This window comes from Opisthocomus hoazin, chromosome 11 (assembly GCF_030867145.1).
Source record: "Opisthocomus hoazin isolate bOpiHoa1 chromosome 11, bOpiHoa1.hap1, whole genome shotgun sequence".
Taxonomy (NCBI): domain Eukaryota; kingdom Metazoa; phylum Chordata; class Aves; order Opisthocomiformes; family Opisthocomidae; genus Opisthocomus; species Opisthocomus hoazin.
Window position 1 is genome coordinate 13,074,764 of NC_134424.1, and position 15,254 is coordinate 13,090,017.

The following is a 15,254-nucleotide window of genomic DNA, read 5'->3' on the forward strand; positions in this document are numbered from 1 at the left end:
AGAAGGGCAAGGAGGAGGACCCAGGGCCAGTCAGCCCCACCTCGATCCCTGGGAAGGTGATGGAGCAGCTAATCGTGGAAACCATTTCCAGACACACAGACAAGAAAATCATCAGGAGTATTCAGTATGGCTTCACCAAGGGAAGGTCATGCTTGACCAATTTGATAAACTTCTATGATGAAATGACTGGCTTGGTCGATGAGGGGAGAGCAGTGGATATTGTCTAAACGGACTTCAGGAAGGCCTTTGGCATTGTGTCCCACAACATCCTCATAGACAAGCTGTTGAAGCATGGGCTGGATGAGCAGACAGCGAGGTGGATTGAAGCCTGGCTGAATGGCTGGGCCCAGAGGGTGGTGGCACGAAGTCTAATTGGGGGTCAGCAGTGGGTCCAGTCCCGTTTAACATCTTCATTAATGATCTGGGTGATGGGGCAGAGTGTACCCTCTGCAAAACTGGAAGGAATGGCTGATAAACCAGAGAGTCAAGCTGCCATCCAGAGGGACCTTTACAGGCTGGAGAAACGGGCTGACAGGAACCTCATAAAGTTCAGTGAGACATTCAAAGTGCTGCACCTGGGGAGGAACAATCTCACACACCAGTAAACGCTGCGGGCCACCCAGCTGGAAAGCAGCTTGGCACAAAAGGACCTGGAGGTCATGGTGGACACCAAATTGAACACGAGCCAGCCACGTGCCTTTGCCAGAAAGAAAGGCTAACGGCATCCTAGCCTACATCTGGCAGAGTGTTGCTAACAGGTCAAGGGGGGTGATCCTGCCCCTCTACTCAGTGAGGCCACACCTGGAGTGCTGTGTCCGGTGCTGGGCTCCCCAGTAAGAGAGATGTGGACATAGTGGAGAGAGTCCAATGCAGGGCCACGAAGATGATGAACAGACCGGAGCATCCCATGTATGAGAAAAGGCTGAGAGAGCTGGGACTTTTTTTAGCCTGGAGAAGAGAAGGCTCTGGGGGGATCCTATCAATGTCTGTAAATACAGGCAAAGAAGCCCAGCTCTTTCCAGTGGTGCCCAGTGACAGGACCAGAGGCAACGGGCATAAACCGAAACGCAGCACCTCCACGCCTCAGGAAACACCTTTTTTACTGTGAGGAAGACCTCGCACAGGTTGCCTAGAGAGGTTGTGGAGTCTCCAGCCTTGGAGATGCTCCGAAGGTGCCTGGTCGTGGTGCTGGGCTGCAGGTGACCTGGTGGAGCAGCGAGGTTGGCCCAGCCGAACTCCGGCGGCGGGGAAGTGAAGTTGCCCTGAGGAGAAGTGAGCGCAGCTGAGCGGTGAGGGGGACGCAGCGGCTCCGCGGCCCGCGGGCACCTGAGGCAAGGCCCCAAGATGGACGTTAAGGGTCTTTGGCCCGGGGCTGTCAGTGCCCCGAGGCCGCGGCTGACAGGGAGCTGCCCCCGCCCCCGCCCCGCCCGGCGGACGGGGAGCGTCGCGCGTGGGGTCCGCCGCTTCCCGCCTTCCCGCCGCGGGGCTGATCACCCCGCGCCCGCGCATGCGGCCGCGCCGCCGGCGCTCGTTGCGTTGTGGGCGCCCGGGGGCGGCGGCGAGCCGGGGCCCTGCGGCCGGGGGGCGGCCGGGCCGGGCCGGGGGGCGGCTCCGCAGCCAGCAATCAGGTGCAGATCCCCGGGCGCTCCGTCCGCGCAGCCGGCGGGGCCGCCGGGATCCCCCCGCCCCCGCAGCGGCGGGGCAGAGGAGGCGGCGCCGGGCGGCGGGATGCGGTGCGGGGCCGGGCGGCGGGCGGGCGCGGCGGCGAGGGGCAGAGCCCGGCGGGCGGCGGGGCGGCCCCGCTCCCCGTGAAGAGGCGGCGCGGCAGGGCAGCGGCCGCCGCCATGCAGCCGTCGCACCGGGCCCCGGCGCTGCTGCTGCTGCTGGCCGTCGGTGAGTGAAGGCTGGGGGGGGCGGGGGTCGCCGCCATCCCGGTGGGCTGGGGGCGGACAGCGCCGGGCAGCGGGTGGGTGTCGGTCGCCGCCCCGAGCACCAGGACCCCCGGCGCCGTGCGGCTCTGCCCGCCCGACCCCGGGGAACCCACGGCGGGTCCGGTTCCCCGGGACCTCAGCGGGAGGCATGTCCCCATCCCCCCCGCAAGCAGCGTTCCCCCCCCCCGGTACCGGGACCGGTGTCGGGTCCCCAGCCCAGAGCAATCCCCGGGTACCGGTCACTGCCCCCCGCCCGCTTACCAGAGCCCCTGGAGCAGCCGCTCTCTGCCCCGGGACCCCCGGGGGGTGACAGGGGACCCCCGGGGGGCACCCGGCATGGGGGGGGGGAGGTGCGCGTGGGTGTCACCCCGCGGGGACCGGGGCTCACCCGGGGTCCGCCGCGCCGGGGGATGGCCGGGTCCTGGCCCGGGCATGCTGCCCACCGCGATGCTGCCGGGCTGGACCCCGCTGTGCCCCGGGGCTGGCCCGAAACCGCCTTCCCTCGTACCCATGGCTTCGTCCGGCGTCGCCGGGGTTTTGCTGACAGCTGCCGCGAAACTGGCACAAAGGGAAGGGGAACCACAAATTGCTCCGTGTTTCCCCAAGAGCCTGTTCTTGAGATTTGGAGGAGAGCTGGGGTGCCAGGGAAAGGCAATTAACTGCAGGAATGATTGTACTCGTATTAGTTATGAAGGATCCGCTCCTATTTTTAAATAGTCTGGGGAAATTTCCCGACAAAGGGATCCCCCCAAAGACCCGTGAGGCTGAGATTGCCCGCTCCCTCCCTCCCCCCATCCCTTTTGTACAGCAATCTGGTTGGTGTGGAACAGGAGTTTTGAACAGGGACATTTAAAGAGTGGAGGAGTCTTTGTCTTGAGTCATTCTGGCAGGGAGGGAAGGGCTGATTTCCCAACCAGTCGCTGTCTTCCAGCACGACCGAGCTGTGATACGGTGACATCCAGCCCCCCAGCACGACACTCTCATTACCCCGGTCTCCCAAAAATGTTCGTGGGGGAATGTGTCATCTGTGGAGCCACTCTGTCCGCGAGCTGTGTGCACGGTGCCTTGCCCCTGTCATCTGGGGTTCCCTAAAGAGAAGGGATAAAGCCTTTTAGGTTTGAAAACAATAGTGAGCTTAAAGAGCAAAATGGATCAGAAAACCTGTTGGGGTTTTGTGCCAACGCTCTGTGGCACAGAAGCAATAAGTCTTTCCAGAGCTGAGCAGGAGCCAGTTTTGTGGCTTCCTCCAGGCAGGTTGTCCACTTTAGGGAAAACCTCGGGCACGTCTGGCAAAGGTCCTTTAGCCGCATCTCAGCAGGAGACCCGCGTCCCCGGATTCAGACAGACATCCTCCTCCTCCACAGAGGAGGGCAAGGTGCATGGGGGGGAACTGCCATGTTCCCACCCCACCAATCTGCTGGCGAGGGTTGGCCCCATCCCCATCGTTCGAAGGCTACATTTGCTCTGCAGAGGAAGGAGATGGACCCTGTGGTGGTTTTAAAGTCTGGCGGCCAAAATGACCACAGCTGATACTGCTGTGCTGAGGGGAGGGTGTGTTTCTTATTCTGCTGAGGCTGCTGGCAACTTTCTAGTATTACTGTCCAGCTGGTGATGATATGGAGGATTTGGGTCCTTGGCTTTCCCTGTGATCCTCTCTGCTGTCCTAGCAGGGAGAGGCGTAGGGGTGGGAGGCGAGCGGCAGCTCCAAGGGACAGCTCAGTTCCTAATCTAGTGAAACTGGTAATCCTGGTGGGTTGTGGCAGCTCTGGGGGGCTGGACTCAGTTGGCCAGGCATCTCCAGGCTCCTGGACACAGACTAGATGGGAGGTCAGAAGTTGAGATGCAGACTGCTAGGAATTTATAAATCCAGCCCTGTTTTGGTTTGTAGCTTTGCTCAGTGGTTTAGGATCTGTTCCAGTCGGGAATAATCCAGTGTACTCGGGCCTCACTTCTCCAGTCCCAGAGGACAGGAGTAGTTAAAACCTGAGAGAGAGCTGGATGGACGGAGTGCAATTCCCTGTGTGCTTCCCAGGGTCAGGAGCCTCTGCAGACCTGTGGGATGGGTTGAAGCGAGACGGGCGCCTTGTCGGGGTCCCATCAGACTGCTGGGCAGCACGGGTCTGCTGGCAGAGCGTGGAAACATCTCTCCGGGCTCTAGGGTATCTGAGCCCCTTTGCTTTTGTGAGCAGGAAAATGATGCGGCTAAAAGCAGGGGGAGAAGGGAGGGAATTGGTTTCTTCCCGCTTGTCTCCTCAGGTGCTTGTCTGCATGTGGGCTATTTACGTTATTTTTTTTCCCCTTCTACCTGCTTAGAAGATTCCTTGTTAGCATTGTGTGAACGAGCCCGACATGAGGGAGTATAAATCAGGATGGATGAAAATTCCCTGTAGTCAGTTTTTCCTTGGCCTCTTCAGTGTCATAAGGAAATGTTCATTTAATTATAAGCATCAGGGGTAGAAATAACTACATTAAGCCCTCAAGGGGAAGCTGCCGGCGTCGAGCTGCAGATCAGAGCGCACAAAAGTTTTTTCACTCACTTGGCGTGGGAAGAAGCTCTGGTGTTTCGTGGGTGCCGGAGTGAGCGGCGGCAGCCCTGCTGCAGGGCCAGGGGAGAGGGGCTGCAGGGAAGGAGCATCACGGCCCGCAGCTGGCGGTCGGCTGAGCTCGCTTCCCGTTCTCGCTGGCTGTTCAAACACGTAATCCCAAAAGAATGGAGAGAGGCTATTTGTCAGCCACGCGAGCGCAGCCCGCACAGAGGCAAAGCAAACACGTGTGTTGGTGTGTTCAGAGGGCCAGGGATGCTGGCAAGGAAGATACGCCCTGCTGGGGCTCGGGCCAGCCCCCCACCGTCCCCGTGCCTGGTTAACCCCCATTGTGGTTACCAGGGTTTGGATGCACATTCTTGTTTTGGGGATGATTTTTTACTGTTGGGAAGGCAGCTTTGCAGCCCTTCATCTGTATGACAGCCGCAACCACTCTCCGCTCTTCCTCCTGCCTCGTATGTTGTGAAGGTAGTCAGGACTGGTACGTGTGCCCCGGGACTACCAAACCTTTGCATGAGCATTTTTGCCTAGGAGGCATGAGGTGGTTTGGAGAGTGGAGCCTGTCCGGGGTGAGGCTGCTGCGTGGCGTGCCAGCGTGTGGCGGGGTGCTCGTCGCTGCGCTGCTGCGGGGGCTGGAGCGGGGTGGGACCGTTCTGTGCTCAGTGAGTTTCAAAGACCTTTTGGGTGTAAAAGGCTGCTGTTATATTTTGACGGGCGACCGCATCTCGAGGGAAGTCCCTCCTGCACCTGCAGTACTGCTTGCTCTGCCCGGGCAGGGAGGCTTTGAAGACCTCTATTTGGTGTGCTGGAAATCAGACTGAGCGCCGTGGGGTACCTGGTCCACGTTGGGACGGAGCGAGAAGAGGAAGCACAGGCCTGGTGAGGTGATTTTTAGCAGACAGATGAAATGCTTTGGGCCTTCGAGAGGGCAAAGGAATCTGTGGGCTGTGTTTTTCTCTTAGATCAGTGGCTTTCATCCTGTGGTCTATTAACCCCTGGGGGCTGTGGGCTGCTTTGAGGAGGCCTATGAAAGGTAACTGAGGAAAGAAAATTCACTTCTGCTGTATACAACTGTCTACCCAGTGCTGTTTCCCCAGGGGCTGCATCTCCCCCCCGCCCCCGAGCTGGGAACTGCCACTGTCGCTAGCAAGAAGCGCGGAGGAGAGCAGACATTGCAGCAGCAGAGGAGGGAGGTGTGAAGGCTACGAGACAGTCTGGGGAGGGAGTGAAGGCAAACAGTCTGGGAGGCTGAAACCAAGCAAGATTGTGACTCCTGGCACAAATGGCTGAGCGAAGGGGGAAGGACAGGCAGGTTTGTCTGAGTCGCCGTGACCTGCTCGCGTGGAGTCTCTTCTGTGGGGATGGGTGGTGGTGCTTAGAGCAGTCCTGGTGTTGCTGATCGTAAGGACAGACCTGACTCTTCTCCGCGCGGGGCTGAGGATGCCCAGCACCCCTGGAGGTCAGGGCCCTGGGGCACATGGGCTGCCAGAGGGCACATCTGCCATTACCTGCGAAGGCAGGTGCATCTGGCAGTGCCGTGCCATTTCCCGTGCGTGCACCCGGGTCTGCGTGCTGTAGGTGTTCTCTGCCGAAATGCCAAGGGAGCAAATGTTGGCAGTCCTGGGCAAGGTGGCACCCACTGCGTGCGTGCAGATGTGCGCACCCGGTAGCCTGGTGTTTGAGCTCTCTGGTTGTGCTAGCTGTAAAGATCTCTGACAGCTTAAAGATGCTGGCACAGCTACTGTGTGCTCTAGGATCTCCCTCTAAAGGGTGGTGCCATTGCAAGGGCTTCCTCACTTGTGCCTTGTCCCTCTTGTTGGTGCAGCTTGGTAAGTGTGTGTGCTCCCCGCAGAACTGAGTGCTTTTCCTGTGGCTTTCTGGACTGTACTGGGGCCATGGGAAGGTGGATGGTTTTAGAGGGACGCTCGGTGAGGGACCTGGTTGCAGGCGGTACCAGAGGAGGATGGCAGTCTGACCTTGTTTTCTGAAGCCCGGATTGGAAATGATCTCAGAGATCGGGGACCTGGCTGGATTTGTAAGTGGTCTTGTGCAGCATGGGAGAGCAGCAATAGGGCCATGTGGGAGCTGGGCTGGGAGAGGTCTCTTAGGTGGAGCATCCCAGCACAGGTATGGTCCGTAACTCTCAATTAGCCCCAAAAGGACTTGAGCTGATACGTGGTCATCCCATGTGCTCCCCTGTGCAAGCTGTTCAGGGTCTGGGGCACGGAGACTCCAGGTGACGTGGGGGGATTGGCTTGGACATCCCTCAGCTGAGCAGCGTTTTCTTCTCTTCCTCCACTGTCTGTGTCTGGGATCCTTTTTTGTTATTTAAATGACTCTGTGTTTTGTTATGTTCTGGAAGCGGTTTGTGCCGTTGGCTGCCCTGCCCTGGGGCCTCTCTCCTCTCTGCCCTTGGGCCTTGCTCCCCAGCTTTTCCAGGCGTGGTGGTCTGGGGGAGGGAATATCCCTGGCAGATGCTTCCCTCATCTGGTCATTGTGTTTCTGTCCTAACCGATTATCAGTAAATGACCCATTCCTGACCCAGCTCTCCTAGGAGATAACGTTGGTGGGTAACTCCTGGGCTTGGGGTGGGCTTGAAGGAAAGGGCAGCGGTAGCAGGGCCAAAAGGATGTTGTTGCGGCGGCTGCGTTGGCAATACGGAGGTGCTCTGACCCCCTCCCTGGTACCCACTGTGTAGCTGCGCTTGGGTGGTGTTGCACAGGCTCTGCTAGTTGGTGGTGAGAGACAGGTAAGCGGGAGCGAGTGCTCTTCCCTTCCGCAGGCTGATCGGCCTCCGTGGCACTGTGGCATAGCCACAGCACCCGGGAAGGAGAGGGGAAACCAGCCTGCAGTGGGTAAACTGAAGGGCACACCAGCCCTTCAGTCAAGCCGATGTGATGACATCTTAAGGGATGTTTGTGTGTTTCCTTGGAGAGAAAATTGAGGTTTGCTTGTTGTTAATTAAAAAGCAAGAAAATTTTAAAGGCTGTCTGACACAGTCACAGCCAGATTCCATTTTATCTCCCCAAATCCTTCCTCTCATTTCAGCTGGATACAGAAATGACTTCTTTTCTCTTTCACTTCTAGTCCTATTCAGTAGGCCAGCTGGGAGCTTTTAAACAGCTGCCCTGTCCCATGGAGAGGTGGCTTGACTGGTGGCAAAGGGATAAAGTCATTCTTGGTCAGCTAATATAGAAAATACTTTGGGATTCTTTTAGAATTGTTTAGAGATGTGAAACTGCTCTTATCTGCAGCATTTTGGGAGAGAGATGGCAGATGTTCTTTCCTTGGATTTTTTTCTTCTGCTGTTGAGCAAAACTCCCCCATCTGCCTTGTCTGGGGCTATTGCATCAAATCTGCTGAGCTGAACAGAGCAAGCTTCGCCACTTTGACTTGGAACCGTTTTCTGAGGGGCCAGTGGGGACAGCAACTAGCAAACTCATTTCATCTGCGTGTCCTCCTGGCTGGCCCTTTTCCAGTGGCCTTGGGAAGGTAACACTGCAGTATTATTCCCTGTTGTTGAAATCACCCCGTTCTGCTCTTTAAAGAGGTGAAGCATCTTCTGCAAGGTCAGCATTACCTGCACGTGTCACCTTTGTGGGTGCTAACAGCCGGCGAGCTCGCAGCCGGCGCGGGAGCTCCCATGCTGGTTTTGGTGCTCTCTCTCTGCCTTTGTTCCCTCTCCCCCCTCCACCTACCTCTCCCACTTTCTCTCCTTTCTCACCCCTCCTCTCTCTGATCTGGGGAGGGTTTTTCCTCCCGTGCTCACAGCCCTGCCGTTTCCCCGAAGGCTGGCTGCCCTCTTTAGCATGCAGAGCCTCATCTCCTCCAGGTTACGCAGAGGTGCCGCAAAAATAGAAATGAGAGACAAACACCCCATTGAAGCAGCTGGCGAGCCCTGGCTCCGTTCCCTGCTCCCTCCCATCTACAGTCGCAGGGCTTTATTCGTTTGTGTTTCTTTATTCCTATCATGATCTGCCTTTTAGAATACAAAATTGGGAGACTGATGGCTGGTAGAAGTCGTCTAATCCCTATTCCCCATCCTAGGAAGAAAATGGCTTGCCACCGATGTCTTGGGCATTCGATGTCCTCTCTCGGCTATGCTCCCCTGCCTCTCAGCTCCTGTGTTGATTCTTGCTTTGCCTTGGAGTTGACGGCTGCGTTGAGCTCCTTTATGAGATGCTTGGAAGGGACGGGGAAGGTGGCAGATCTTGGGTCTGCTGTTTGGCACCCCAAGCCTTTGAGTTTTTGCTGCCGGTGCAAAAGGTGTGAAGCGGTGTCAGGGTGCTGGCTGGAGAGGTACTGATCCGTGCGCTGGTGCCGTTAGCCCTGTGGCATTCCGGCTGGTGCTGGCATGGAGGGTTCCTCCAGGGCAGCCTCTGCCTCCTGTGCCTGTGGGTCAGGCCCCGAGGTGTTGTCTTACTCCAGATCCACCCCAGAAGAAACCTGGCTTGCTCAGGCTGTGTCTATTAATGACTCATTCTTAGGGATGAGGTGGTGGAGTTTTATTTTGGGCTGAGGAGGGCAGAGCATCCCAGTAAACAAGATAATGCAGCTTAGGCGGTTTTAATTGTGTAAACACTTCAGAGTTAAATGAGGGTAAGCAAATTCCCAGGATCTGAGCTCCCCGCATGGATGGGATCAGCTCTCTGGGTGCCCAGGTTCACCTGCCATGAGATGTCTGTTGTAGAGGCGGTGGGATGGTGATGGCTGAGCTCTGAGGCAGCCCAAGTGTGGTGTAGCTGATGGAAACGGAGAGGCTCGAGCCAGTTTTCGGAGCTGGCGCAGAGGTTTTTTATTTTGAGCCTTTGCCTAGCTGGCCGGGAGACCCGGGATGTGCATTGCAGCGTGGCTGGAAAGCCAAGGCGCCGCATCAGCCACGTCTCTGCTAATGGGAGTCGGGGGAAACTGAGGCATTCGGGTAGATAAAGAGCTGGCGCGGGACCCAGGCAGTCAACTGCAGTCCCAGCTACACTGAATTTTCCATGTGGCCTTGGACCTGCCATGGTCTTTCCCCAGCCTTCTGCTCCCCTTTTCTGGATAACTTTGGGAATGATGTTCCCTTTCTCCCCCTCGCTGCTCTCTGTCATGTTTGCTTAAGCCGTAAGCGCCTCGAGACAAGTGCTCTCTGCGCTGGGCTGCGCAGAACTCGGCAGTGCTCTCCATTAGTGCTGCAGGTGCCTTGGGTCAGCCTGGGGAAGCCCAGCCTACGCACCATCACGCCGGAGCCCGGTGAGCACCACTGGATCGGCACGGGGGCTGGCGTGGCCGAGTCTCTACGGATCTGTGCTGCCACACAAGAGATGTGCGAGCCCTCGTTTGCAGCCACGGACTTTGCTGTGCATGTACAGCTCGCGGGGAGCCGGCCCATCCCCAGGGGTGCCCAGAGGCACTTTGGTTGGCTCCATGATGCTGCAGTAGCTTCCTTCCCCTGCGATGCTCTGCCTCTGTTGCCGTTCTCTTTTTGTTGCTGCGCTGGCCTCAGCCGATCTTGCCTTGGATCAATAGAACAAAATAAATGAGAATGAGCAGTGCTGAAGCTTGGCCCGAGTGTGTATGGGAAAGAGTAACCAGTATTGGATTTTGCTCAGTTCAGAGAAAAGTGGAGGAAGGTGGAGAGGGTCAGAGCAGGCAGAAGGCTTGAGAAAATGCATTTCTGGCTTCCAGGGTGCCGAGGACAGGTTTGGTAATCAGCCTGGCAAGTGAGCAGCAACTCCCAAACTTTTTGTGCTAACAAGCCACAGCTTTCAGTGAAAACACCAGGGCCAACCCATCTGCCGTTGCCCAATAGCTCATCTTGGCACTTGCCCTTATGTGAATTTGGGATGTGGAGTCGTAGGACATAGTGGTGGGAAGGAACCTCGGGAGGTCGCCTAGTATGTGCCCTTGCCTGAAGGCAGTTCAGCTCTGCTTAAATCATTTCAGGCCACGTGTATCCAGATCTGCGTGCAGCACCCAGGTGATGTCTCAGCAGTGCTTTGTAAAATCTCTCTATTTCTAATACTTAAGGACTGTGCAAGCATTTTCACATCTGCATCCCAGTGATAGCTCAGAGATGTTTCTAATACAGGTGTTTCTCCTCTTAAGACATATCTAATAGATGGTTTCCTATCTTGTGTCAGAAATATTTGGTGCTGGTTCTCAAGGTGATGACTTACCACTTTGTACTATTTCTTTTCATAATATTTCTGTTACTTCCATTCTCAAGGTAACCTAGCTGTACCTACAGTCTTTCTACATGTCTCCTAGCTTTGTGTCCTTGGCTAATTTGGTTATGTTCCTAATTTTTGTTCCAAGGTCACTTAGGAAAATGTTAGACAACAGCAGATCCAAGGACAGACCTTGAGGAATTCCACTAACAGCGTCCCTCCAGCACAAACCTCTGTCATTTTTCGTATAGCCAATGCCTTACTGTTTTCCTGCTAATCGACGTCTTTTCTTGCCCTTCTTGTAATTCTGCATGAGGCGCTGTATCAGATATTTTACTGAAGTCCAGATGGATTAGATCTGCTGCATTTCTCTTGTCTAGAAAATCAGTTATCAAAGAAAAATACCAAATTAGCCTTCATTTCAGCTTACTCAGTTCAGTTCAGTGACTAGTTCATTAAGAATTGGGAAACTGAGTATGAGCTGAGAAAGCGGGAAAACTTGTCCTTTTTTCTTCTGATATATGAATAAAAATCATCTGTGAGAGGATGAGATCTTCTAGTTTTAATGTGCTGAAGAACAGAAGGCTAGAAAGCAATTGGTTCAGTTCACCGGAATTAGTTACTTTGCTTGCTTAACAAAACTGTTTTAAATGTAAAACATGTTTTGGTAATTTCACTTTTTACTTATGCCTCCGTGTTTATCATGGTATTTATCAGTTGAATAAAGCGAAGTTCCAGGTGCTGTTTTCTTGCATTTTGATTGAAGTTCAATATGCATGCGAATGTACCTTGACACAAATCGCAATTGAAGTCTGATTTAGGAATCAAGAAGTGTCAGTCATTGATAAAATGGAAATAACAAGGATTTAATTGTTGAAAGAAAACAAATTGTTGAAAGAAAAGTGAAAAATGCAACCTGCCTCCCTGCTTAGTGCTAGGTAGATGTTTGCTGTTGGTACATTTTATTTCTTACCTGTGACAGTCAGTCCTTATGAAAACAAAAAATGTGAATGCAAAATGTAGTTCAGATCAATGACTTAAAAATAGATTTCCAGCCTGCTGATTTAAAACATGATTAATATTGGTGATGTAGATAATGTTGGTTTAAGTCAATCCCCCTGCATATAATACAGCTGCAGATCAGGAGCACTAGGGTGAAATCTTGCCTGGGTGACAGTTGGATGAGAAACTGCCTTTGACTTCAGAGGGCCAGAATTTCATGGCTTTAGGTATAAGACATTCCAGCTCCTCTCCAGGATGGGTGATTAACAAGGCACCCGTCCTTCCAAAGAGGCAAAAAACCTCAGGGAAGGTGAACCATCACTGCCCCGTTGAAGAGAGGTGCTCCAGGCTGGATGGCTGCTTGGCGCTGACTCCTTCCGGGTGTGAATGCTCCTCTGCGTGTTTGTGGATGTTCCCCAAAATGCCCTGATCTTCCTCATCGGCTGACAGCACAGCCCGTCTGCGGGGTTACCCCCGAGGCAGGTGCGCGAAGCGGCTTGGGCTGGCAGGAGCAGGCTGCAAGGAGGAGCCAAGCCCAGTGGGTGTCAGCCCTATCTCTGATCCAGGTTTACCTTCATTTTACAGGGACCTTGGGCCTCTGCCTTGGCTCCTCGGAGGAGCCAACCGCTGATGGCCTCACGTCAACTTCCCTGCTGGAGCTTGCCATGATGTCCCACCTGGAGGCCATGAATTCCCACGAGCAAACCAGCCCAGAGGCTGCGGAGCCTGATCTTGCCCCTGGCTCTCTGCATGCTGCTCCAGGATCGGGCTTTGCCAGCGAGGAGAATGAGGAGTCCAAGATCTTACAGCCCCCGCAGTACTTCTGGGAAGATGGAGGAGAGCTCAACGACTCCAGCATGGAATTGGGACCGGCAACAGGTAGGTTATTTTTACCCCGCTCTTCCTCCCTGCTCTGCAGAGACTCTGGGGAGACGGAAGGATGCAGGGATCTGTCCTCCTGCTTTGACACAACTCTTGCTAAGAGGGCCTGAGATTAAATGTCAGCTCTGTTTTCTCACCTCAGTGCCTGATGTGTCCCCAGTGAACCCTGAGCAAGCTCAGGCTTTAGAAACCAAGTTACAGCTGAGCCTTTATTCCTGAGTTGCTATGAGCTGGGAAAAGTATTACCTCCACCTAGTTTCCTGTTGCCTTGTGCCCTTCTTTCTCTCTCTCTCCTTCTCCCTTTTATGCTCTCTTCTCTCTTCGTTCTTTCTGTTGCTGTCAATTGAGCACAACCTAAAGATCTCAGGACCCCAGCTCAGAGATCAAGGCCATCTTGGAGTCTGAGTCAAAGCTGAGTTCCCTGGTCTGAATTCTGGATTCCTCACTCTGTGACTTTAGTGGGGATTTGGTCTGAGAGAAGACAGCAGTTTTTCTCCCCTGGGCAGCTGTCCTGTTGCCTACCTTGTCCTGCCTGCTCCCTGGGCAGTCATGGCCAAAATGAGTTTCGTTAGCATTTAGCTTGCTTTCCTCTGTGGAGTGTCTTTTGAGACCACTGAGGGCTCTCTCCCTGAGCCCCTCATTGGCTTTGAGATGCTCTCGGGAGAGGGATGGAAGGAAGGAGCAGGAGCATTGCAGGGTTTCCAGTGGCTTAGGAGATTATTTCACATGCTCCTGCTCTTAAGTGTCATGTGGGGCATGTATTATCTGTTACCCAGGGGCCAGGCTTCAGCCTTATCCCTCCTCTTATCCGGTGTCGCTGCCTCCCTCTCGGCCGGTCTGACTGCGTTCTGCAGTTAGAAGGCACAAGTCTTGTTTTGTCTTCGCTCCTATTTCTGTGACCTTAGAAAAGACGCGTGCTCGCGCAGGGCTGAGGGCTGCCGCGGCGCTACGGCTCAGGCTGCGCGCTGGGGCACGGCGCACGCTGTGCGGGGCAAGGGCCATCGCGGCTTAGGTCTCCAAAGCCCGTTGCTCACTGACATTGCTGCTTCACTCGTCTGGCTGTGCTCGTGCTGCCCGCACTTGCGTGGCCGGGGATGCTTGCAGGCCCGGCCGCGGGGAAGCTGTGCGGATGCTGCCTCCGCAGCGATGCTGGGGGCGGGTGGTGTTCCCACCGGCGCATCCCTGGGACGTGCGCTGGCTTAGCCGCTCTCACGCGCTGGCAGCGTGCTCAGCGGCGCTTTTATTTGTGTGCCAGCAGGCACCTGCATGTACTCACAGATCTGGACGTGACTTGGAGAACAGCGTGTGCTTGTGCATTGAGAGCGAGATGCGCTGGGTACCGAACCCAGCCTCGCCTCGTGCACGTGCCTCGCCCCATTTGCATGCAGAGCACGCTCCTCTCTCCTTCCGTTCTTGCCTGCAGTGCTTTCCTCCACGAGCAGATGTGCTCTTTCAGCTGTCCTTTAAGTGTACCCTGCCCTATCCACTGCCCAGCTAACCACTTCTATGCTTCCAAGCACTGCTTTTTTCCTCCGGCTGTTGCTGTGTCCAGAGCTCGTGTCTCAGTGGCATTTCAGAACCTTGGTTAATAGAACAGTTTGAATTATTCAAGAGCTGGGAGCGCATTTCTACTTAAAATTTAATTAGAAACCTGCTGTGTGTCATTTTACAATAAAGGCTATTGTAATAGCATCCCTAAATTGGGCGGCCTTCTCCTGTCATGCAAAGCCTGTGCAGGAGAGGTGCACACAACCGATGGGTCTTACGTGCTGCATGTGTGACAGATGCCGTGTCATACCTTGTGGAACTGTGTGATGACATCTGTTAGGTTATTTTCAACATATAAATCCATTAAACAGTTTCGAACAGCTGCTGTTGAAGAGGAAAAAAAAAGTTTATAGTGTAAGTTTTCCTTGTGTGAGATTTGCCTCCGAACAACAGCAAAGTGTAGCCTGGCATAGTTGGTAGCTCTATCCCAGGCACAGATTTGAGACCCTGTATCAATCGAGACAAAAAATTGGGATTGTTACACTACTGGAAAGAGAAAATTCCGTGCTATGAAAGGAGACCTGTGCTGGCTTCTTTCTGTGTTTGATGTAAAGATATTTGGCCTGGAATTGGTGGTCTTGCTGCAGATGTGCCAGATCTCCTGAGATTTCAAAGCTGTATTAGTCACCTCTCCTTTTTTTATGTCCTTATGAAGTCTGTGTGGGGAGACTCCTCTGCCTTTGTGCAACTTTGAGGCTGCAAGAGATAAAAAGTAATAACAATCTGCAGCTGCTGCTCTCCCCTTTTTTTTTTTTTGTTTTTAAGTGCACTCGAACATCCTTTAAAAATGTTTCTGGAAAACATGTGGTGTCTAGGGCCACCTGTTAGTCCATTAGAAAGTGAGAACAAACTCCCACTGGCAGAGCGCAGCTCAGCCCGGGGCTCTGACTCTCCTGAATAATGTCCTTTTGCTGATTTGTGCTACGAAACAGTAAATCTGAGTTGACATCAGTGAGTGCCGGCCTGTAGAAGGACCCTGAGATTTGTCTCATTCTGTCTGAGTGTGCACAGAAGTGCACGCTTGCATGTGTGCTAACCCGTGCACAGCTGCTACCTAGTGGAGCTGCGTCTGGAAGAGATAGATTAGGTCTGGTGGGAATGTGGATGCCATATCCTTATGGAAGGAAGCAGCGTGTGACTTGTACTTCAGCCAAGAGGCAAGTCAGTGGAGCTGTGAACCTGTTACTCCTGCATCCCAC

At 54.4% G+C, this 15,254-nt stretch overlaps 1 protein-coding gene across 1 annotated transcript in view; it reads left to right on the plus strand.

Moving 5' to 3' along the window:
- The first annotated feature begins 1,791 nt into the window (after positions 1–1,791).
- Positions 1,792–15,254, plus strand: part of PODXL2 (podocalyxin like 2) — a 32,980-nt gene continuing 19,517 nt past the window's right edge. Inside the window, exons 1-2 of the mRNA XM_075433022.1 lie at positions 1,792–1,893; positions 12,211–12,504. Of these exons, the coding sequence (XP_075289137.1) occupies positions 1,845–1,893; positions 12,211–12,504 (343 nt within the window). The 5' untranslated portion in view covers positions 1,792–1,844. The remainder of the gene's footprint in view (positions 1,894–12,210; positions 12,505–15,254) is intronic.